Raw genomic sequence first — 24,851 nt, 5'->3', positions numbered from 1 at the left:
ATTTTGAAAACTTTAATGGAGTGCAGAAAGAAACCCCCTTTCCTGGACATATAGTTTTGGAATAAATTCTATCTGTTTCCGACTAAGAACAAAGTCTGTACTTAGTGCACAAAAATCTTGTTACTTTAATTTGAATTTTGGAATCAACATTAATAAGAATAATTATGTTAAAACAATTCTTTTACAGAAACTACATATTGGAATGGAATTTGGAGTCATCATAATGGAAGCAAAATACATGAATGAAAAAGAGTTATTTTTACTACACCAGCATATTGTACCTGATTGCTAGTTGCAATTTTTTTTTTAACTTAAGAAAATTTGTAAACTCATTGTTTACAAATATGATTCCTGTAAGAGCTTTTTGTCGATTCTCCTGGAGAGTGTTTCAATTTCGACCCTTCAGTTGTGAACCATTAATAAGTCAGATGGATAAGTGTACAGATGAAGAGCAAATATTTGATCTAATTGAAAAAAACAAAACCATTCTTTCAGAAAAGCAAGTGGGATATGCATTTAATATGCTTTGGGAGTTTAAAAAGCAGAAGACCAGTCTGTTAAAAAATGTTGAATGTATCAAAGACCATCCCCAATTTCTTGCTCTTCAAAATTTAACTACAAAGAAAATAGAGCTCATGAATGATGAGACCCTGGTGAATGTGTTGTACATCACACAACAGTAAGTAATGTCCATTTACGATTTATGGAACTGATTATAATTTATTTTTATATTTTAATTTTCTGAAAGTCTCTTTAAAATGAAAAACAATGTGGATTTTTTTTCTCATAAATATTTTTCCTGGTAATATTTAAGATGTCTGGGTGACATTCTTTGATACCGTTTAGTAGAATTACAATTTAAAAAATTGGAATTTTATCATGAAAGTAGAAAAATTATTAACTTCTATGTAATTATGGAATCTTTTTGAAAGACAGTTGGCCATAGATGATGAAGATGCAATTAGAATTCAAATTAAGCAATTAGATTTCAAATTAATGCCTAATAACAGTAAACAATTAGTCAATTGTTCCTGTGTTTATATGAGGAACTCCTGCAGCTCAATAGTAGAAAACCAAATAATAACCTGATTTAAAAATAGACATAGGACCTGAATAGACATTTTTTTCCAAAGAAAATGTACTAATGATCAGCAGGTGTATGAAAAGATTCATAGCATCACTAATCATTAGGGAAAATGAAAATCAAAAATACAATGAAATGTCACCACCTGCTTGACAGGATGATTGTTACCAAAAAGGCAAGAAAAAGCAAGTTTTGGTGATGATGTGGAGAACAGGGAACCCTTGTGCATTGTTCATGCTCATGTACAATAGATTGATATAGTCATTATGGAAAACATTGTGGCCAGTCCTTAAAAAATTAAAAATAGAACTACTATATGACCCAGCAATCCCACCTCTGGGTATATATTCAAAGGAAATAAAATTTTCTCAGAAGTATCTTCAATCTCACATTCAGTGCAACAATATTTATAGTAGCCAAAATATGGAACTAACCTAAGAAGCAGTTGACAGATAAAATGGTTAAAGACCTTGTGGTGTGTGTATGTGTTTGTATTTTGTATATGTTATATTACAGTGTATATATACTTTAAAAAAGAAGGAAATTCTGCCATTTGCAACAGAGATGAACAGGATGCATGTGAATAACATTATGCTAAGTGAAATAAATCAGACACAAATGAATACTGCATGATCTTACTTATATGTGGAGTCTAAAAATAAAAATGATGAAGTCGTTATACCTACTGAATCCTTTATTGAAGGAATCCAGATCTTCCTTAGGCTAGATTCCCTTCCAAAAATATAGAATGCCTTTTTCTAGTTTTCCCCAGTTTTACTGACATATGATAGACAAATACAAACTGCATGTATTTAGACTGTAAATGTGTTAAAATAAATAAATATTGTGTAATATTATCACAATTAATTATTATTACAATCAAGCTAAATAATGTACCCACCACTTCATAGTAATCCTTTTGGGGGTGTGGTGGGAAGAACACTTGAGATTACTCTCTGAGCAAATTCCAGGTGTGTAATACATTAACTATAGTCACATGTTATACCTTGGGACTCCAGAGTGTACTCAATAACTGAAGCCTGTACCCTTTGACAAGCATCTCTATTTTCGCAGCACTCTAGCTACTAGTAGCAACCTCTTTACTCTGTTACTGTGAATTTGACTTCATCGTTTTTATTTCCTCTGCAATATGTCTCTGATTTATAATTGTCTGTTTTTGCTTTGTTGTGTTTTATACTGTTATTATATACACATAATGAAATATATTTCTTTTACAGTTTTGTATCCTAACTTTTTCACTATGTTAACATTATATTGTGAGCATTTGCCCATATCAATACATGTTCTTTAAAATATGATTTTAAGTAATCGCATATTTTTCCATTGTATAGGATCATTTAGTTAAATATTCACCTATTAGAATTAGTTTTTCACGTTATAAACAACACTGAGATCACTCTCACTCTCTCTCTCTCTATATATATATAATATATATATAGATAGATATAAACAATGCTGGGATGTAGATATATATACATACGCATCTTTCCCTTTGTTGTTCTTTACACACTTTCTGCTATAAAAATATTTTTAGTATATGTGCTGCCGAAGCAAACACTATAAAAATATTTTTATAATACTTACCTGTTAGGGAAGATATCATGATCACAAAGGTGGTTTTTGCAGGGTGAGACTTAGTTATCGCATTCCAGATATGCTGACCCCTGTGATTTCCTCAAATGTGGGAAACTCAGCTCAATAATTTTGTGGTAGTGGGGGACTGTGTTTGCCCTCTACCCCATCACTTCTGTGCAATAAAAGTAATTCTTTGCAAATTCTAATTTTTTTCCTAATCAGAGCAAAATTATACATGTTATATGTACTTTCACTATATATCATTGTATATTTTCACCACTTAGTGGAGGGCATTGAAATAAGAAAATAAACTGATGAGAGGGGCATGGGATAAAGTGTAGACGTTTATTAGGTTGCATAAGAAATCAGAATACTGAAATGGGAACTGATCAGAAATAAAGATTGACTGTATAAAAGTATAATTTGAGGTTCACTTCTATAGTATAATTCTTACTGCATGCATATTTGATGATTTAAAAATGTTTATGTATGGAAAGTAATTGTCTATTGTTTTTATTGAGATTTGCTGTTGAGGCCCATGACCCATTTGTTGAAGCCTTAGTTACAGAAGCATGGAGAAGACTGGAAAGGCAAGTACCCTGGGTTCATCATCTAAGGCAAAGGCTACCCTTTTTATGGTTAGCATAGTAAAATCTTACAGGGAAAGAATGGGGAGTTGGTGCCTACTATCAAGCTTAATTGAACAAAATGTATTTAAACTGAATTTTGTTTGAGGGTTTTTTATTGTGTAAAGTCTGTTTTTTATTTAGCACAGTGAAATCTTTCAGAGGAGTGTGTCTTTCTCTTTAAGAGGAAAAGAATAGTATTTCAAATGTTATACCTTAAAATTAAGAGTGGGAGATATTATGTACTTTATATATCACTATACTTACACATATTTATATGTAATTAATATATATCACTCATATAATATATAATTAATATATGTCACTCACATAGTATATAATTAATCAAAATATTAATACTGTAGAAGCATAGCTGTTTGTGGACTAGGTTTCTTGAATCTTTTTTCTGCAAGAGTTCTGTTTCAGAAAGAAAAGATTCTCTGAGTGATAGGCTGTCAATATCAACCTAAAGTTCAGTAGCCATAAAAGAAGCAAAAAGAAGATATCAGTTTAGTAGAAAGGATGACTTTATAACTGTGTTTAGCAGCATCTGTAGGTAATTATCTATCACTCCACCTTTATGGAGAGACAGTGAACAGGGAGCTCCTAGGTGACTTAAAAACTTTCAGGTCCACTGCTGTAAATGGTATCAGTTCAGATCTATCAATATTTCCTATGCTATACACAGTTATATTTTTGGCATGTTGCTATAATCAGTAATCATCTAGAAACATGTGAAATTTGCTCATGTTTTTTCCTTATGAGTTTAGAGAAATCTATACTAGATTATTCTATTTATGCGGTGTAGGAAAACACGAGAAATTATTTATAAAACACCTGAGATAATAATAGTTCATGTGGGAATTTCATAAGCTATTTTTGAAAATTTTGAGTTTATTTAACCTCAGGATTCTATATAACCAAGGTCCATTAGTAATGGAATAAAGCAAATGTTAGTGAATAGAGAGAAAATCAAGGTGGTTAAGAAAGAGGAAGACTGAAAATAAACAAAAACAGAATCACTCTCTTCCAAAATGAAATAGAAATCTGTGATAAAAGGAAAATTTTGACTAAGGTAAGGAAGAAATAGGTCATTTATTCATATACAGGAACAGACATTCCCATATTATGCTTTTTTTTAAACTATAGTGCTTCTTAAAGCATAAATCTTGAAATATTCTTAGTTATTGTAACATACAAGCAAGCTGTGTAAGCCTGTGCTATATAGCCTGGGTTAAATCAAGCAAGAAGAAACAGTTATCTGAGTTAGAAACTGTGCATTCATTTACTAAATTGTGATTTTGGTAAATCTCATTATATAAACCCATTTATCTGCTCATCCTTTCCATTTTTGCACTCTGTGTACTTGTAACTAATTTTATTGAGAGTAAGGAAAACAATCATTCCTTTCATGAGCAATCAAAATGACTGAATCTTTGGGGTTAAATTTGGTCACTAATGATAATACCTTGGAACTTTAACGTTTTCTTTAAAATTACATTAAGTTCTATTTGTATAATGTAGTTTGAACCAATAATTTGTAAAATAGATTCTTTTAGCTTTACTTTCAATTAGTTAAGCAATTAAATTACAAGTGTACAATTGTAGTTCCTAGTGAATCAGAAATATATGTATATATATATTTTAAAGATTTATTTTATTTATTTATGTGTACAAGAACTGAGGTCTCAGCCAGAGGTAGTGGGGGAGGGGCGGTGAGAGGATTCACCAGAGACAGAGTGGGGAGCTGCTGCGGAGGGGAGCAGCGGGTGAGACAGGAGAGATCTGCTGCACCATGTGGGTTTGCTCCCTGGCTGGTGGTCGACCTCATGAGCTCATGCCCACTGTAGTGGGTGATGATAGCTTGATAGCCCTGAGACTTTAACCTCTGTGCCACCAGGGAGGCCCTGTACTGTGGAAGATTTGAAACATTTACAAAGGTAGGGAGATTATAATAACCAATTCCCATGTATTCATGATCCTGCCTTAAAAATTACCCAAATAACTGTCTTGTTTTGGATCACTTCCCATTCCCTCTTTACCCCTCAGTATAAATTGTCATGTCATTTCATCTCTGAATGTCTTATACTATGCATTTCTTACTATGCATTTTTGAGAGACAAACACTCTTAAAATTATATAATCACAATGCCATTATTATAGTTATGAAAATGAATTCGTTAGTATCATCTAATATCAGATCTTTGTTCCTTCAGTGCTTTATACAGGTCTTTTTACAGGTAGTTTGTCTGAGTATCCAGTCAAGATTCACACTTTGTATTTGGTTGCTCTTCCTCAAGTTTCTCTCTTTCTTTTTTGTGGTAAACATTAAATTGAAGAATATTGTATAAAATTACATCAATCATAAGTATACAGCTTGAGGAGTTTTTACATGCTGACCACTTTTGCTTAATAGCACCAAAAAAATAAAAAGAAACAGAACATCACTGGTTCCCCACAAGTTCCATTCATTCTTTCTTCTAGTTACTTCTCCCATCCTTGACTTATACAACACCTTAAATTAGTTTTGTTATTATCAAAATGGAATCCTATAGTGTGTATTCTTTTATCTTGCTTAATTCATTCAGTATGTTTCAAAGATTCATCTGTGATGTTTCATGAACTACACGATTCAGTAGTTCTTTCTTTTTTTTTACTGCTGTGTGATACTCTGAATATTGTATATGCAGTTTCTCCATTAATGCTTGATGGATATTAGATTATTTGCAATTTTCTTGCTATTATATATTGTGCTGCTGTGAACTTTCTTTTGGTTGTCTTTTAGTGAATTCAAAGCCTTCAAAAAACTTTAACAGTTACATTATTGTTATTCTTTTGTCTTGCCATTTACTTGTTGAAGAAATTGAGTCATAATTTCTGTAGAAAGATTCTGAAGTTTTTCACAGCATGGTTGTAACAGTAGTTGTTTTATTCGTTAATATACAACCTTGAGGGCCTCCCTGGTGGCGCAGCGGTTGAGCGCTGGGTTGCGAAGCTGCCTGCAGCCTCTGCAGCACCGGTTCGATCCGTGGCTGCTCCCCGGCCACCAAAGGAGGGTCCCACATGGCGCGCAGACCTCTCCTGCCGCCCGCTGCTCCCCTTAGCAGTGTACTTCGGTCCTTCTGCCTGCTCTGCTCCCCACTCTGGCTCTGGTGAATTCTCTCACCCTCCCGCACTTCTGACTATACCCAGTGCTTGTATAAATAAATAAAAATAAATCTTTAAAAAAAAATACAACCTTAAGTTCAAATTATTCTGTCATCTCAAAAATTATTAAGTAAATGATTTGAATAATTTTGAGTGATATTTTTCCTCTGTAAAATCTTACCATAGTATCTGACTTTAACAGCATGTTACTTTTATAATAGTAAATAATAAACATTTTAGAAAAACTTATTTTATATTAGTAACATGTTAGTAGTTTTGATTACTTGCTTTTGGTTTACTTTTTATGTTATAGCTGTATTATGTGTATTATGTGTTTTAAGTGAAAATAAATAATAATGATCTTTTGTATATTCCCTTTAATAGATTTGAAATCAATGTGCTGTCAAAATTTTCCTCTTGCCTAGCAGACCAGCATTTATATTTTAGTCCATTAATGGGGAAAATAGCTGATATTGTACATAAGAACTTGGAAACCATACAGGATCTAAGGTAAATTTGTTTAGAGGCCTTGTATTTTGGTGGATGGATTCTGAGTTTTAAATATACAAACACTTCATTTTGCCACTTCCTTGCTATGTGACTTTAATCTCTTGGAGGTTTGATATATTCATCTATTAAACGTAGATAGTTGTATCCAGTTGACAATGTTATATGAATTTGATATAAAATTTATAAAATATAAATATTTTTGAGATCTATGAAAGTTTTGAGATTTTACCTTATTTGGAAGCTAACAAGTTTACCTGCCACCCTTTGGCCTTACTTAACTTTAATTACATCCTGAAAGGTCCTATCTTTAAATATAGTCACATTAATCACAAGGACTTTAATATATAAATGGGGGTGGGTGCACAATTCAATCTATAATATATACTTATGTTCATAGCAGCATTAGTTACTGTATCTAAAAGGTGGAATAAATCTAAATATCTATCAACAGATGAATAAACAATCTAAATGTGGTGTATTCCTACAATGGAATATTATTCAGCCTTAAAAAAGGGAGCAATAATTACATCATGGGTGAATCTTGTAGACATTATGCTATATGAAATAAGTCAGGCACAAGAGGACAGTATTGCATGATTCCACATACATGAGGTCCCTAGAGTAGTCAAATTTTTAGAAACAAGTAGAATGGTTATTGCAGGGAATTAAGGGAAGGAGGAATGAGGAGGTATTGTTTAGTGGGTAAGGAATTTTAGTTTGAGAAGATGAAAAGGTTTTGCAGATGAATTATGGTGATGATTTCACAACAGTATAAATGTGCTTAATACTTCTGAGCTCTCACTTAACACTTAAAAATGTTTAATGGTAAATTCTATGTTATGAATATTTTCACACATGCATGAAAAATCACTAGAAAGTAATTTTTTAAAACTTTAAAAAATTCTTATAGACCCTTTTGAGAGTTTATTGAAATCACTGTAAATTTCCCCTCTCCAAAATGCAATTAAAATATATACATAATTTAAAAAAGGATTTCAGGGGTTTTGTGGTTAAACTGAATAGCAATATTAGGTTACTAATTAATGTTGATTACTATTAACTTTAAAATTTTTGGATAGTCTGCAGTACTGTACAACTAGGTTTTAAAAAAATATGTATTTCATTGAAAAAATTGAAGAAATTTGGAAACAAAATAATGCAAACAGCCACACTATCTTAGTGGTTGAGATAGTTTTAGATTTCTATTTCTATGACTTTTTCATGGATTGTTTTCTAATTCTTATCCCCAGTGTTTGTTATATGTGATTTCCATTTTGCATAGCTTATTCATTATAGGTACAGTCTTATATTTGTAGTTTTCTAAATTTTATAATATGTAAGAACTGTCTTTTGAAAGCAATATAGTTCTGGTGTCTTCTATAATGACTGGAAGAGTGATTTATGTTCTTTAAAAGTATTTATTGAGAGGAAAAATATTGAATAATGCCATCTCATGCTCAATATTATCTTACTGTTGTATATTAAAATTAATCTAGTATGAAACATAAAATTTGAAATCAGAGTAACAAATCAAAAAGTCTATTTACAAAAATAAGACTTAATTTTGAGTTATTTTTGTTTTTGTTAGTGCAAAGTGATTTGAGTTAATTTCACTAAAATATTTTACTCCAAAGTAGTTATCTATAGAATAAGGTATTATACCACTCAATAAGAAATATTGTTCAATGTTTCTTTGTCTGAAGAGATTCAATTACTAGGATGTTCAAGTCCCTCTAATATTTAAAAGAAAAATTTTGTGATATAAAACCTACAATATTTTTACTGGCTTCTTTCTATATCTAATCATTTGTTCTTCATTCTTATTTTATATTATTAAATATAAAAAATCCTTGCATCTTTTTTCTTTTTCAGGTCTTTGTCTGTTTTGATGGTCAACATATCTTCTTTAATATCACAGCGTTTTCAAGAGCAATTAGTGAACAAAACAGAACTTCTTTTTGACACCATAGATTCTTCCCATGTCAACATTGCAAGAAGAATAGTACAGTTTCTTCGAAATATTAAATATGGTTACTATCCATTATTAGAAAGGTGCAATAAAGTGTTTTTAAGCAATGCAAACCACCTTGATTTGGAATCCATCAGTAAAATACTTAGTTTATATAATTCTCTACAGTTTCATAGTTTTGAATTTTTTGTAGTGGCTAAAAAGAGGTTAACTGAAATGATTCCTCTGTTTGATCAACCTGCTAGCTTTGTAAAGTTGTTTGTAGCATTGGGACCCATTGCAGGACCTGAAGAAAAAAAACAGTAAGTTCAGCTAAAAATGCTTTACCTTTCTTTCAGAAAATATATGGAGCCTTCAAGCTTAGATCTCCTTGCAGTTCTAGGAGGCACAAAAATCACCTTATTCTACCATGGAAGGGAAAATAATCTCTAATGCTGTGTGCCTTGATTCATTCTCTGAATTATTATGATTTGTATATATCACACTGTTAGTCTAATGCTGTGTTTTGAGGGCACTAGTAACCCCCAGGTGGTGGCTAGCACAACAAAAGATGAGCAAGAAGACCATTTAAGTGTGTTTATTCTCCCTTTCTAGAACATGTAACTGACCTTACAGGCATAAGAACCCCCCAACTCCAATATAGGTTGTGGAGTAATCAAAATTATAGTAGTTTCCTAACAGTGGACCATATTATGCTTTGTGCTCTTCACATTCATCATGCAAAGCATTTATTATGCACACTGGTAGATAACTCTTATGCTTAGATAGAAATATTTGGAATATAAAGGTAAGCAAATACTAAATACATGATTACTAAGTATGAACAAACAGATTAGATTCAGTTAGGCAAGGGTTTCAGGAGTTGCATACTAGAGGTATCTTCACCATTACAGTTAATGAAAACTTCATGGAGAATTTTATTTTAGAGTCATTTGAATTATATGGAGAAATTTAAGGGTATATTTTGAGAGACTATTGAAATGATTATTAAAAAAAAACTTACTGAAACTTTTTGGTTGCCAAATACTGTTAAAATCTCAATGCTAAAGCAACACAAAGTTGAATTTAACTGGGTGCACGCCTTGAAGGAATTTATATTCCATGTCAGAGGATAAAAATATATAATTAAAATTTGTAAATAGCATGATGCTGCAATATTGTTTATGTTAAGTACTCAAATTAGTGATATAGAGTGTTCTGGGCAGATAGAAAAATGAGAAAAATGTGGACTAAAGTGGTTAGGGAAAACTTTGGGGAAAAGCTGGATTTGAAATATTTAGTGAGGTTGGTGGAAAAAACAGTGTGGACTTATCTAGTATGAATAGAAAATTAATTTGTCCTGTTATCAAATTTCATGTTTTGGGTTTATGTTCTAAATTTTTCTAAAAGGCACATTTATATTTGGATTTTTTATTATTGTACCACTGTGGATGCTTTAAAAATGAACCATTTTAAAATTTTTCAGTTTACAGTATTATAGCAAATACTTAGTATATAAGATTGCTCTTCATATGTGTACGTATTGACTTCCTGGTCACATTCACTTTTTAAAAGTTGGGATTTTGTTAGACTATTGATTGTTCTTTAACTAAAATACTGAATAATTTCACTGAATTTTTTGATAACCATTATAACTTTGGCCTATTTGAAGATCAATTAAAAATCCTTTTGTTTATATTTTTCAAGAGACAGTTTAAGGTTAGATTATATTGAGGCTTTAATTAAAAATTATATTTTCTTTATTCAATAATATGTTGTTCCCAATTATAGGGGGAGAAAATTAGAATTATAATCAACTTCAGGTTCTTATTATTTTTCTATCTGTGATCTAAGAATTAGCATTTAAATAACATTTAAAAATCTATTTTTAAAAGATTTATTTATTTATGCACACAAGAATGGGGGTGTAGACCAGAAGTGTGGGGTGTGAGAGGATTCACCAGAGACAGAGGGGAGCAGAACAGGCAGATCTACTGAGGGGATCTGCTGAGGGGATCAGCTGGAGACGCAGGAGAGGTTTTCTTTGCCATGTGGGTTAGTTCCCTGGTCTGTGATGGAACTCTTGCTCCAGTGGCTAGCAATAGCTTGATAGTGCTGAGACTTAAACTCTTGCACTACAGGGAGGTCCTAAAAATATTTTCTTATAAGCTGATCATTAGATTTTCTACATAAAAATATTTTTTCTTTACTTCTAGACTTAAATCAACCTTGTTACTGATATCAGAAGAACTGACCAGCCAACAAGCCCTTGCTGTGATTGGGGCAATGGAAGAGATGGAGAGCAGAAATGCGCGTCTGATTAAAAAGTAGTCTTTCCTGAAATTCATGGTGTTAAGTTTAATTGTCATTAATAAGTGCCTATATTTTTGAAAGAAAAATAAGTTTTTTTCCCATGATCCAACCGTTGGTTGTAAAGAAATAAGGAATTAACAAAGTATTTTTATTTTCTAAGTAGTTTGTTTTTCAAAATAGAGATTTTAAAATTAGATATAGCATTTTTCATATCTTTTGTTATTGTTGATATTCTCAAATAGATCACCATAATCTAGTAAAGTGGAGAGCATAGAACAGGACCTGATTTTCCAAAAGGACAGTTTCTACATAATAGTTAATCTCTATGTGGGCTTGAATTGTTTCACACCACATTCAGTATTAAAGTCATATGGATCATATATTAACCTTTTTATTAACTTGAGGTTAAAGAAGAAAAAAAATACATGGTTTAGATTTTATATACTTTATTTTTCATTATTGTATACTCCTTTAAAAAATATTTCTTCTGCCCCCTTTCCTCCAACTTACAGCCTCTTAGCATTTCCCATTGTTGTTAAGCATTTTCATTAGGTCAGTAGATTTAAGAAAGAAAATTAAATAATTTTGCAAATTTTAATTACTCTTGGTAACAAAATTTTTGTGGGGGCATGGATATAGAATTTGATGACTTCAGTTTTTTCAATTTAGGAAGTAGAACTATACTTTTTTTCCTCTTACTATTGATAATTCATTATTATTTCTTTCACACTTTGTTGATAGCTCTTACCTTATTTTATTTTAATTTATATTCCTGGCACAATCTTCTATTTTTGGAGTGGAAAACCATGTCTCATTCACTGCTATTTCTCCAGCACGGACATGAAAGAGCTCATTAATGAATGTTTAATAAATATATTTTTCATCATTCTTTTTAGAATTGCTTCAATTCTGCATAAACATTTGGATAACTATAAACCAAAAGAGTTGCTGAAGATAACTCGAGCATTGATTTTTCTACATTTTCAAAGTAAAGAATTTTTTGTGAGACTCAGAGAATTACTGCTTAGGTAAGATTTAAGTAGAAATGTCTGTTTAATCTTTCATTTTATAATCTAGCCTCAATTATTTCATTTGTGTTTAAAGTTGGAATTTTTGGAGACAGAATTGGGTAGCTCATTGTTAAAAGTGTTAAGATACTTATCTCTCTTATGCTCATTCTGCTAATATTCATGATTGGTGTATTTTGAAATGGAAATAAGGCCAGTAGGGGTGATTAGATCCTTAGGAAATGAATAAAAGCCAAACCACTTTCCTTTCCATCAAGAATAGTTAAAAATAATTTTTGTTATAATAAAGTGATATGCCTTTATAGTTAAGAGGGGTTTGAGCTGAGAAACAAGAGGTGGCATTTTATTGAGTGAGAGCTTATTAGTGTGTTAAAAGAATGTATTTCTTTTTCTTAAACAAAGAAACTTATTAGTTGATTCATCACATGCATACTTAATGTTCCTTCATCCATTCAGTATTCAACACAGACGTTCACATAACTTCCTAATGAATACTCATTTGTTCTAAATGAGATATCACAAACTGACCCAGAGATATAATTATTTAGTCATTAGTTATTTAGCATTTTTTTCAAAATTAAAACGTTTACCTGTAGATGTGTTGACAGAAGAGTAAGAGCAGCATTGGGAGCATCAAAAGGGATTTCTCTTTACCTGTAATGTTTTATTTCCTTTATAAAATAACTTTAATATGACAGGTTTAAAGTTTAGTAATTTTAAAAAACTAAAGCTTAATAATTTTGTCTAGTAACAGCCCCTTACATATTATATACATTTTAAAGTTTAAAGTTTAAAATTATATCAGAAATTTAATTGGGAAGATGTTATGCAAAAATGTAGGTGCTCATGCTTAAAAATTATTTACCTTCCGTCACTTCTGTGCAGTCAATGTAAATGTTAGAAGGAACACAATCTAATTAAAGCAGTTTACATAAATATTTATATAAACAGATCCGAAACCATGCTGGGAACTCAGGGAGTTCTTGTACTGGAATAAGGGTTTTTGTTTTTAACATTGAAATAAAATCTACATAAAATACTTATATCCTCCCTTCTCCCCAACTATTTTCTGTCTGTGAATGTGTGGCTTAGTTTTGTCTTTACCCATGTTTTTGCTGTGTGATATTTTCTTGTAAGACTAGAGTAAATTTTTTGGTGAATTTTTTCTACTGTTGATGGATATTTTATTTACTTCTAAATTTTTGGCTACTATGAATAGTAGTATGCTTATTTTTTAGTAAACATGTTTGCATTTTTGTAAATATTTACCAAGGAATATGATTGCTAGTTTATAGGTTATAAATACGTTACTCTTCAATAGATCCTATTAACCAGCTTTGGAAAATGACCATAACAGTTTATATTACACCAGTGCAAGGTGAGCATTCCTGATGCTCCATATCCTCACTAATGCTTGGTATTTTTTTATTTTTTAGTTTCAGCCATGCTGGTGGGTATATGGTGGTCATGCAGAATTTAAGTTTTCAGATTTGAATAAGTTTCACAAGGAAAAGCATCAAGTGAAGTTGGAGAGATTATATCTGATGAAGGTTTATTTTTAGACAAGTATCACAAGATTGGCAAATATGGGGCTTGCTTTTCTGTATATAAAATACTATATTGCTACTACTTATTGAATGCCTATGTTGTGTTGGGCGCTAGGCCAAATATTACATATAAATCATTTTGAAAATTTTGGAAAATAGAAGAAGAAAATACAAAAAAGTAGAAAGAAGAAACTAAAAATCATTCTTAAACAAATTCATCCACTGTCAACTTGTTTTATTTCCTTATGGTATATTCTCCCTCCCTCTCTCTCTCTCTCTCTCTCTCTCTCTCTCTCTCTCTCACACACACACACACACACACACCCCACACACACACATTTCTTGATTCATAGTTGTGAATCATGAACACACCTTTTATATCCCTCTTAACCTTATCATTATTTTCCCAAATTATTTAGAACTATTTATAAATCTTTTTAATGACTGGTTATAATCCATCATATGACTGTACCACGACTCACTTAACTATTCTCTAATTGGGTATTTCTAGCGTTTTCAAATTTCAGCCACATAAAAAATATAATAAATAACACAATATTTTGCCCATATATTTTCTTAGACTGGTTTCCCAGAACAAGGATTAACCATATCAAATGACAGAATTACTTTTAAAGTTCTTGAATCATACTGCTAAATTACTTTCTAGAAAGGTTACTCCAACTTTCAAAGTTTACTAATTTGTGAATGAGAATACCTGTACCAATTCATCCTCACTAATATTGACTATCATATTTTAATATGCTAATTAAAAAATTTAACATTTTTAAAAATAACTGAACTTTGTTTGAATTTAGATTGTATAATGCTGAGACTTAGACCCTTGTGCCCCAGGAGGTCCTGCTTTGGAATATCTTAAGGCTTCCCTTATAAACCCTTAATAGACTAGTCATCTTTGAATTTATCTAACCCTTCTTAACTGGTATTTTAAGCCTGTGGTACCTACTAATTATAATTATTTTTTGTATTTATATATATATATATATACACATATATATATAGGTTTTTATTGATGATATAGTGATTTTGTTCATTTCATTTCTCTCCTCTTTTCTCGTAGTTATTTGAAAATCAGCATCATACCTGGTGAGATTTCCGTCTTAGTCTGTGCTATTTCCATGCTGACTCCTCCTCACCTGGATCAAACTGGGTTATCACAAATTGAAGCTGTTTTACCACAGTGTGACCTAAATGACATGAATGTACTTGCCACATCTGTTTTAAGATGTATTCAGTATGATCACATGTGTCTGGATAATATTACAGGGAAGCAATTGAAACTACTTCAAAAATTAGATCACTATGGCCATCAGAGACTAAGAAAATGTAACAATTTGAACTTGTTATGGGAAGAACTTAAAACTTTAACAAAAGGAGACTGGTTTGCTGAGTCACTTCTTGAAGAAACAGTTACCGCTTTACAGAGTATGATGGATGAAATTGATTACAAAAATGTTGTTGGGATTGCATCTTTTATTTCTAGAGCAAACTACCTCAGTCCTTTGCTACTTGATAGGATAACCTCAGTAGTCATTGAGCATATTGAAAAGGTAAAGTGGAAATGGCACACAGTAGTTTTAGATAGTTGTCAATTCCTAAAGGAACACATTTGTTATAAGTACTTTGAGAACTTAATTAGAATTTAAAGTTTAAAAATTAAACTCTACTTTCTGGTTCAGCAGTTTGTTACTCCTCCACTTAATGCCTCTTCCTTTAGTGATGTAGATTTGGAGAGATTAGCAGTCATACTTTGGTTCATTTACACTGTTAAGACCACTAGTCGAAATTCATTGACTAGAAGGAAATACTTAAAACAATACTAGTTATATTAGGATTATAGGTTGTGAATGATTTTTGTTTTTCCCTTTTCTTAGTTTCTATAATTATGTGATACTTTTACTATTTAAAAACAACTGCATTCAAAAGTATGAGTTAAGTGTGAAAATGGAGAAAATGACAAGGTATTTATCCAGTGACTTAAGTATTCTTAAATTTTCAGCGTGTCTTCTTATGAATTTATTTCTGCAATGAAAAATGCTGCCTCTTGGATTATGTGAGAAGATGCTCACAAAATGTATTGTATATCTCAGAATAAGGCTTTTAGTTAGAGGACAATATTTCTCACAAACAAAAATAGAAGTATTTTTCGGTTAACATGGTGACTGGCATGTTAAGTATTAGATAAATTAGATAAAAGATGGATGAATGAAGAAAAATACATTTTGTTGACTACAAACTAAGATTCTTATGGGACTATGAAATGCAGAAATAAGTGATACTAATACCTATTCATTTTAATGACTAATGAATTCTGGAACAGGATTTTATATCTAACAATTAATTTGTAGATTATCTGATTTATTTTTTCTCTATCACATAAAGATACTAGAAATTAGTGGTGGGGCTAAGTAGAGAAAGATGGTGGAAAAATTCATCAGTAACAGAGTGATGCATTTATAATTTAACCATAGGCATAGTCTATCTATAGACATGTTAAGAGAAATGTTTCTATCTAAAATAATAATTAGGTAAAAATAGGGGAATTTTAAATATAACATTGTCTGTTTATGCAGATCCATCCTTTTGCAATCCTTGCTGTTATTCTTCCATTCAGCACCTTGAACTATGATCCACCTCAAAGGGATGAATTTTTTGGAACTTGCATTCACCACATTAATTCTTATTTAAGTAGGTATATTGTTTCATAATACATTGCTCTGCCAAAAGATATTCCTTATTTATTTATTTTTAAGAATGCTGTACTTTAAAAAAAAGATTTATTTTTATTTGTTTATGCATACAAGAACTGGGGTGTAGGTCAGAGGTGCAGGGTGGGGGTGATGTGAGAGTAGGGTACAGAACAGGCATATTGACTGAAATACACTGCTGAGGGGAGCAGCGGGTGAGTCAAGAGAGGTCTACTGTGCCATGTGGGTAGCTCCCTGGCCAGGGATCAAACTTGTGCTGCAGTGGCTGCAGACGGCTCCATAGGTTGGTTCTTAACTCCTTGCGCCACCAGGGAAGCCCCTCTAAGTGTTTTCTAAAACAAGGTCTATGTGCTAATTTCTTGAAGATAGACTGATACTTGAAGCATAGAAAAAATGCACCTAATAAACATAGAGCCAATTTTTCCAATTTTTTGTCTTTTGTCAGACTACTGCTGTCTATAGGGCATTTTATTTTTATTTATTTATTTATTTATTTATTTATTTTTTACTTTATTTTATTTTTTTTTTATCTTTATTTTTTATTTTTTTTTAAAGATTTATTTATTTATTTATACATACAAGCCCTGGGTATAGTCAGAAGCGGGGGAGGGTGAGAGAATTCACCAGAGCCAGAGTGGGGAGCAGAGCAGGCAGAAGGACCAAAGTACACTGCTGAGGGGAGCAGCGGGCGGCAGGAGAGGTCTGCGCGCCATGCGGGACCCTCCTCCTGTGGCTGGGGAGCTGCCAGGGATCGAACCGGCGCTGCAGAGGCTGCGGGCAGCTTCGCAACCCAGCGCTCAACCGCTGCGCCACCAGGGAGGCCCTATAGGGCATTTTAGATGATCCCTTTCCTCCATTACAAATGCCTCTTAGATGAGGCAAGTCTGCTAAATAACCTCAAGCCTTATGCTCTGGGACATGGGTCATGCTGCTGGGTGACAGGTAAGGGAAGAGGTGCCAGGTGAAATCTGAGCTTCATACGTGTGTACAGCTCAGCCTAGTGAACTGTCTGAGATCCCTAGAGAGCAGTGCTATGTAGTGATGCAGGCTCTGGAGCTGGAGTTAGGTTGTTTCACCCTCCATTTGCTAACAGTGTGACTTTAGGCAAGTCATTTAATTTCTCTACTTCTACATTTATGAAGTGAAGATAATAGTTCTACTGTATACTAGATTAAGATATAAATAAGTTCATACATGTAAAATGCTTATGATAGCTAACACTATTATTACCAGCAACCCATAGATTAATATATAAATAAGTTCATACATGTAAGGTGCTTATGATAGCTAACACTGTTATTATCAGCAACACAAAGACTACAATTATATGCCCTTTTTACATAGACTATTGACCTTCCATTTTGAATTCATTCCTTTTCAAGGTAATTTTAAAAATCTTTCTGGAAGTATAATAATACAGAAATATATAGTATGAGTTTATACAAATTAAATCACTCAAGGGATCAGAACCCAGACCAAGAAACAATATTATTCTTCTCCCCTGTCCATCTTTTCCATCCTACCCCTCCACCCCCCGCAGGTAACTACCAGTATAATTTAGTTTGGTTAAGGATGTATATGCACTGTTTTTTAAACCTAGTTTTACCTTAATAAAGTATGTGCTTATATTGATGTGAAATAGGTATGTATACATTATAATAAAAAAAAATCTTAATTTTTTTTAGGTAAATTAGATCCCCTCATGTTAGTGTTTCTTGGTTTCTCGTTGGCCACACTTGAATATTTTCCAGAAGCTCTACTAAAGTCAATTTTTAACATCAAATTCTTAGCCAAATTGGATTCTCAACTTGAATGTATGTATCTACATTAATTTATTAAATTATTACTTGTATTTCATATACGAGTTTCAGCTATACCTAGATTGAAGTTTTTAATTGGTAACAATGTTTATAGAAATTTTTCTTGGAAAACACAGAAAAATATAAAGTAGAAAACCAAAGAGTACTTATAATCTTACCACCAAAAGAAACTACCACTTTTAGTGTTTTGGATTATTTGATTTTTTTCTGTATCTCTCGTACTCTTATGTGTATGTTTATATATCTGTATTTTAAAACTAAATTTGAATAATATATTGTGTTGTCTTTTGTGTTTAAACAGTTTTCTATCCCATTAAATATTTTAATATTTTTGATCATGATTTTTTTAGTGACTACAAAATTTATTTATCTTGTAGATTATTTCCAATTTTTCATTATTATAAATAATGATTATTATATGGGGATCATTGACCTCATCTTTGTTTTCTTAGAATAGATTCCTAAGTGAAAATTCTTTGGTATAATTTTAAAAAATGTAGTTTTAACATTTATAATTAGTGAAAACAACATAGGAGTTGTTCCTAATCGTGTAATAATTTAAATGTAATAATTTAAAAATGTTAAAGCATCTGTGTGTAAATGGAAGTGCTTTATTATGTGAGAATGAAAATAGCAACCAACAATAAGGAGAAATGAATGTGAAAAATTGGATTGTCTTTGCTAAGCCCAAGCTATTAAGATCTATTAATATTTTATTTTTGATTTCAGTTTTATGTTCATCTCTAAGTATGAGGGTCCAGTTTCGTCTTATGGAATTAAATAGAGCAGTCTACTTGGAATGCCCTGAGTATCAGATTCCATGGTTTCATGACCGCTTTTGTCAACAACAGTTTAAGAAAGGTTTGAGTTTTCTTTGGGTGGGATAGTGAAATTTAATTCTATCAATAAAGTAAATTTTTAGGTAGTACATTGCCATGACATGAGAGTTTCCAATGATCTATTTAATGGAACCATTTTGTAGCTGTAACATTTGAATTATGAGAATTTCTTAATATTTAAGACATGAAACACCTTTGAGTAGAGAGCAAATGCCTTGTACTGAATTTAGTGTTTTGTATATTGTAGTATAATGAAGCTCTTGTTTGGAAATATTTTTATTTTTCAGTTTATAAAATTGGGATGGGGCCTCCCCTGGTGGTGCAGTGGTTGAGTGCTGGGCTGAGAGGCTGCCCACAGCCTCTGTAGCACCAGCTTGTACCCCGGCCGCCGGCAAGGGTCCCCCACAAAAAAAAAAAAAGTTGGTATGGTTTTCACTCAAAACATTATTTTAAGTGAACTAATTATTTTATCTTCATAAAGATACTGGCAGCATGAATGGAGCACAACAGCAGATATATAAAATGTTAGCAGAGCTCCTAGGAGGAATCAATTATGTAAAAGCCTCAGTTCTTACACCTTATTACCACACAGTAGGTAAGTTTTTGGTAGGTTATTAGTTAATCTTAGAAGATCAGTAATTTAAATAGAATCATCTCATTAATTCATTCATTTTTTTATGTTGTTGTTTAAATATTTTTATAATTATATTTATTATAGAAAGATTCAAACATATAAAAAAATGGAGAGAATAATATCTCATCCAGCATCAATAGCTGTTAATATCATTCACTAGAGTCCCAACTGATTCTTCTGAAGCAAATCACAGACTAATATCATTTCAGAATGTGGGGCCTCCCCGGTGGCACAGCGGGTTGAGCACCCATGCTGTAAAGCTGTCTGCAGACTCTGCAGCGCAGGTTCGATTCCTGGCCAGCCAGGGAGATACCCACATGGTGCTGCAGACCTCTCCTGCTTCGCCACTGCTCCCCTCAGCAGTGTCATTGGTCCGTCTGCCTGTTCTGCCCTCTGTTCTTTCTCTGGTGAATTCTCTCACCCTCCTGCGCTTCTGGCCTGTGCCCCAGTTCTTGTATAAAAATAAATAAATCTTTTAAAAATATATCATTTCAGAATGTATATCTAAAAGGATGACTTTTAAAAAAATATAACTACCATACCATCGCTATACCCCACAGCCATTCATGTTAATTACTTAGTGTCACATAGCTTGTCATTGCTCAAATGTCTGTTTTCTTTTATAAATTTTACTTTACAGTTTGTTAACATTGGGATTCAAACATTGTATTTGTTTGATTTGGTTTTTTTTGAAGTTCAACCTTTTTTTTCACAATTTATGAAAAAATATTTGTTTTTACATTCTGGACTTTTCCAATTGCTACATTTAACATTTAACCTGCTCCTGTATCCCATTTTTCCTGTAAACCAATAGCTCTCAAGCTTATTCCATTTAGATTAGGTTTTGGGGTATTTTTTTGTCAGGCTCTTTTATAGGTGGTGTGTTCTTAGCACATCACATCAGAAGACACACAGTGCTGGTTGTCTTCTTTTCACATTAAGATTCATCTGTGGGTTTATAAGTTGTCAGTTCATCCGGTCAAATTCAACTACTGAATTTATCAGCCTTTAAAATCATTGCCAAAACCTATCATTCATTAGCGGTAACAAAGTAGTGATAGACTGTCATTCCTTTTGCATTTATTAGCTGGAATTTGTCTAAAAAGAACTTTCCCATATTATTTACACTTAAGTACACTTCATGTAGGAAAGACAGGATACATCCTTGAATTTTTGTCTTTAATAGTTTTCAGAGGTGATTAAAACTCTTTAATGTGATTTGGCCTAGGCCAATGCTAAATACATTTCCATGTTAAGTATAGTTTAATAATACTTACTGGTTGATTTTTATTGATTGATTTTCAAAGAGAGATACATTGGACTAGATCTTACAAATTAAGTTGGATAATCAGGGAAGTACATCATGCTTTCATGCATGCATGTATCCATATATGTGCATTTGCATGTTTATTTGGAGTATAAAACTTTTACCTGTAAGAATTTACTTAATTCATACTGTTGTCTCCTGTTCTTGTATATAGATTTTGAGTGTATCTTGGATAAAAGAAAAAAACCTCTTCCTTATGGGAACCATAATATAACTTTGGGAAAACTGCCAGAAATGCACTGGGAGTCAAATATCCTAATAGATGGATCAAGGCTGCCACCAGGAGCTGAAAGGTAACTTATTTCTTAGTTTCGGATTTTGTTACTTAAAGGTTAAATTTGGCATAATTTGATGAACTCAGTTAGCAAAGGTGGAGTGCAGTTGAATCTGTTTCTCATCTATCTCATGCATTCTTCTGTTGTACCTGTGCTTTTCTGTGTCTTCTGCCTTAATGTCTGTCCTTCATTGTCTCAAACCTAGCATTGTGTCAAACTAAAGTGCTGACTTTCCATTTGCCTCAGTGGAAGTAAATAGTATCTTTTTCAGAGCCCCCATAACCTCTCTACTTTCCTGATAGCACTCAGCTACTTCTTATGCAGTGTTACAATTACTTACTCTCTAGCATATGTTCTCTGTTAGAATATAAGCTGTTACTTTATATTTTGTGTCCTTTACAGTGCCCTACATGTGGTGGGTACATAATTAATATATAGTGGACAAACAAATGGATGAAAACATAGAAATGTAATTTTACACAATTTGATGTAATTCTAGTAATGAATAGTCTTGTCATCACATACTAATTTAAGTAGAAAAATAACTTGTCATACTCATTTATATATGTTTGACTTTTGTTAGTTTATAAAGTTATGCAACCTTGTTCTTGAAAGTCTTATAATTATTCAGTTGCTCATTTTGAGTTCAGATGTAAGTACTATTTACTTTTTTATCTTATGTAGAATTGCTTTGGAATTTTTGGATTCAAGAGCTTTTTGTAGAAACATACCTCACTTAAAAGGAAAATCTGCTATGAAAAAACGACATTTGGAAATTTTGGGCTATCATGTAATTCAGGTATGAAATACTCATGTAATTTACCCTCTAAAAAACCCAGAAACACTGGCTTTACATGTTTCCTTTTAATGGGAAAGTTCTAGAAATATCTTCTTACTATTAAAAAAGTGATATTAAAATATCTCTGAAAAAGAATATCCTCCATTTCTGGGGAAGAGTAGCAAACAAAAACTATCACTTCTTTTATTGTTTCTAGAGGATCTGTTGTTTATTTTACAAGAAAGAGGCACTGTGAAGATGGATAAAGTTCTAAGAGAAAAAGGTAGTTTACGAATGTAGGAAAGGTACATAGCAAAAAAAAAAAAAAAAAAAGTGTCATAAGTACTATAGACCTAGGCGCATAAAAGGAATTATGTGTCCAAAAAAGGTCTAGGCTTTCTCAGGAAGAAGAGATTTATTTGGCTTCTGTAATGGGTTAAAAAACTATGCTATGTAAACTGACTTCATAAGGTTCCTTTAGCTCTGCTTAGTAGTGCTTATAAACCTTTTCCAGTGTTTCTGTTATTGCTTTAAAACTTCCATTCAAACTACATTACCTATTTTACAGATACCTCATTTTGAATGGAACTCTATGACTTTGTCAACAAAGGATGCTCGCATGGACTACCTGAGAGAACATATATTTGGAGAAGGCAAATCATGATTTTCAGTTTTTATTTAAAATTAGTTATATTTGGAGAGAACATATATTTGGAGAAGGCAAATCATGATTTTTAGTTTTTATTTAAAATTAGTTATCATGTTGTATTACAAATAAATTTATTTTAATGAGGTGACTTAAATCAATTAAAAAAGAATGGGAAAATTGACTGATTTCAGGGCCAACTGAATACCTATTAAAATAAACATTTTACAATGGGAAATCTGGCTTGAAAGTTGTTTAAATTTTTTAATATAAAAGATGTGTAGCTTTTAAGAAACTTAAATAGATTACAATTCATTCTATGAGTTTATGCTGTGTGTCAGGATCTGTTCTAGAGGCTGGGGATACAGCAGTGAATACAACTTACCTTCCATCAGTAGAATCAAACAAAATGAATAAAAGATGATATTAAATGCTATGGGAAAAATTCAGGAGAAGGAATAGGAATATTCTGGGCAGGTGTAATTTTAATCTGGGAAAGACTCACTGACTTGATGTTTCAGTAAATTCTTTTTTTTTTTTTAAAGATTTATTTATTTATGCATACAAGAGCTAGGGTACAGGCCAGAGATGCAGGGGGTGAGAGGATCCACCAGAGACAGAATGGGGAACAGAACAGGCAGACTGACTGAAATACACTGCTGAGGGGAGCAGCAGGCGAGACAGGAGAAGAGAGGTCTGTCTCGCCATGTGGGTTTCTCCCTGGTCAGCCAGGGATCGAGCTCATGCTACAGAGGCTGTGGATTGCTTCATAGTGCGGTGCTTAACCCCTCGTGCCACCAGGGAGGCCCTGTTTCAGTAAATTCTTAAGGAGGTAAGGTTCTCTAGGAGTAGAGAACTTCCAGGAGAGGATCCCTCAAGTACAAAGATCCTGAGGTGGGGCTATGTCTGGCATTTTTGAAAATAATAAGGAATCCACTGTGGCTGGAGCAGAACAACTGGAAGGTAGAAGTATAATAAAAGGTAAAATAGATGAGTCAAATAAATCTGACCTTATATTACTCTGAGAGACTACTGGAGTTTCTATAAAAGGAATAGAGATCTCAGGTTTTAATTGGATAACTTTGACCACTCTATTGAGAGGAAAAGGAGGGCAATGTGCATTCGAGTGGGTATATATGCAGGATAACCCATTATCAGGTGATTGCAATAATCAGGACAAGAAATGGAGACATCTGTGGCAGTGGAGATAAGAGTAGTGGTCAGATTTCTTGGATATATTTTGAAGGCAGAGGCAATTGAATTATCTTACTGACTGAACATGGAGGGAGGAGTCAAGGATAATTTTTGTCCTTAACAACTCAAAGGATGTCATTGCCATTGACTAAGATGGGGATGTCTATGGGAAGAGGGAGGTGAGGGGCAGAGGATCATAGGGGAGGATTGAAGGATCATGAGTTTGGTTTTAGACATGTTCAATTTTTGTGATGCCTTTTAAATATCTGAAGTTATCAAATAGGCACTTCAATAAATGTGCTCAGAGGTCCAGGCTTCAAATATAAATTTGGAAGTTGTCAATAGTATTTAATGGATTGAGAGCAGATGAACGCATTAAAATATGAGTAAAGGAAAGTCTCAGTTGGGGAGAGATCTGAAGACTAAGCTTCAAGAGCTCCAACATAAAGAGATAGAGATGGGGAGGAGGAACCAGCAAAGGAGAGTGACAAGGCAGGCTTGCCAGAGAGGCTCAGAAGGAAACGTTATAAGCCATAATACTCTGGAAGCTAAGTAGATAAAGCATTTCAAGGAGGAAGAAGTGAGTAGTAATATCAGGTGATGCTGATAGGTCAGGTGAGATGAGGCCTTGGAAATGTCAATTAAATTTAGCAACATAGGGCCTCTCCGGTGGCGCAGCGGTTGAGCGCTGGGTTGCGAAGCTGCCCGCGGCCTCCGCGGCGCCGGTTCGATCCCCAGCTGCTCCCCAGCCACAGAAGGAGGGTCCCACATGGCGCGCAGACCTCTCCTGCCGCCTGCTGCTCCCCTCAGCAG

The 24,851-nt window shown here is 32.8% G+C and overlaps 1 protein-coding gene across 1 annotated transcript; it reads left to right on the top strand.

Annotated features, from left to right (window-relative positions):
* Positions 1–335: 335 nt before the first annotated feature.
* On the top strand, positions 336–22,862 carry FASTKD1 (FAST kinase domains 1; the record flags this gene model as incomplete). Its single annotated transcript, XM_084243713.1, has 14 exons — positions 336–679; positions 3,202–3,270; positions 6,838–6,963; positions 8,836–9,234; positions 11,128–11,238; positions 12,121–12,252; positions 14,878–15,367; positions 16,391–16,505; positions 18,211–18,339; positions 19,075–19,231; positions 19,676–19,779; positions 21,300–21,438; positions 22,105–22,219; positions 22,767–22,862. Exons 1-14 carry the CDS (start codon positions 345–347, stop codon positions 22,860–22,862), a joined length of 2,517 nt encoding a protein of 838 aa, XP_084099839.1. The 5' UTR covers positions 336–344.
* Positions 22,863–24,851: the final 1,989 nt, after the last annotated feature.

This window comes from Talpa europaea (assembly GCF_964194135.1).
Source record: "Talpa europaea genome assembly, chromosome: 1".
Taxonomy (NCBI): Eukaryota; Metazoa; Chordata; class Mammalia; order Eulipotyphla; family Talpidae; genus Talpa; species Talpa europaea.
This window is presented reverse-complemented; position numbering and strand designations above follow the sequence as displayed.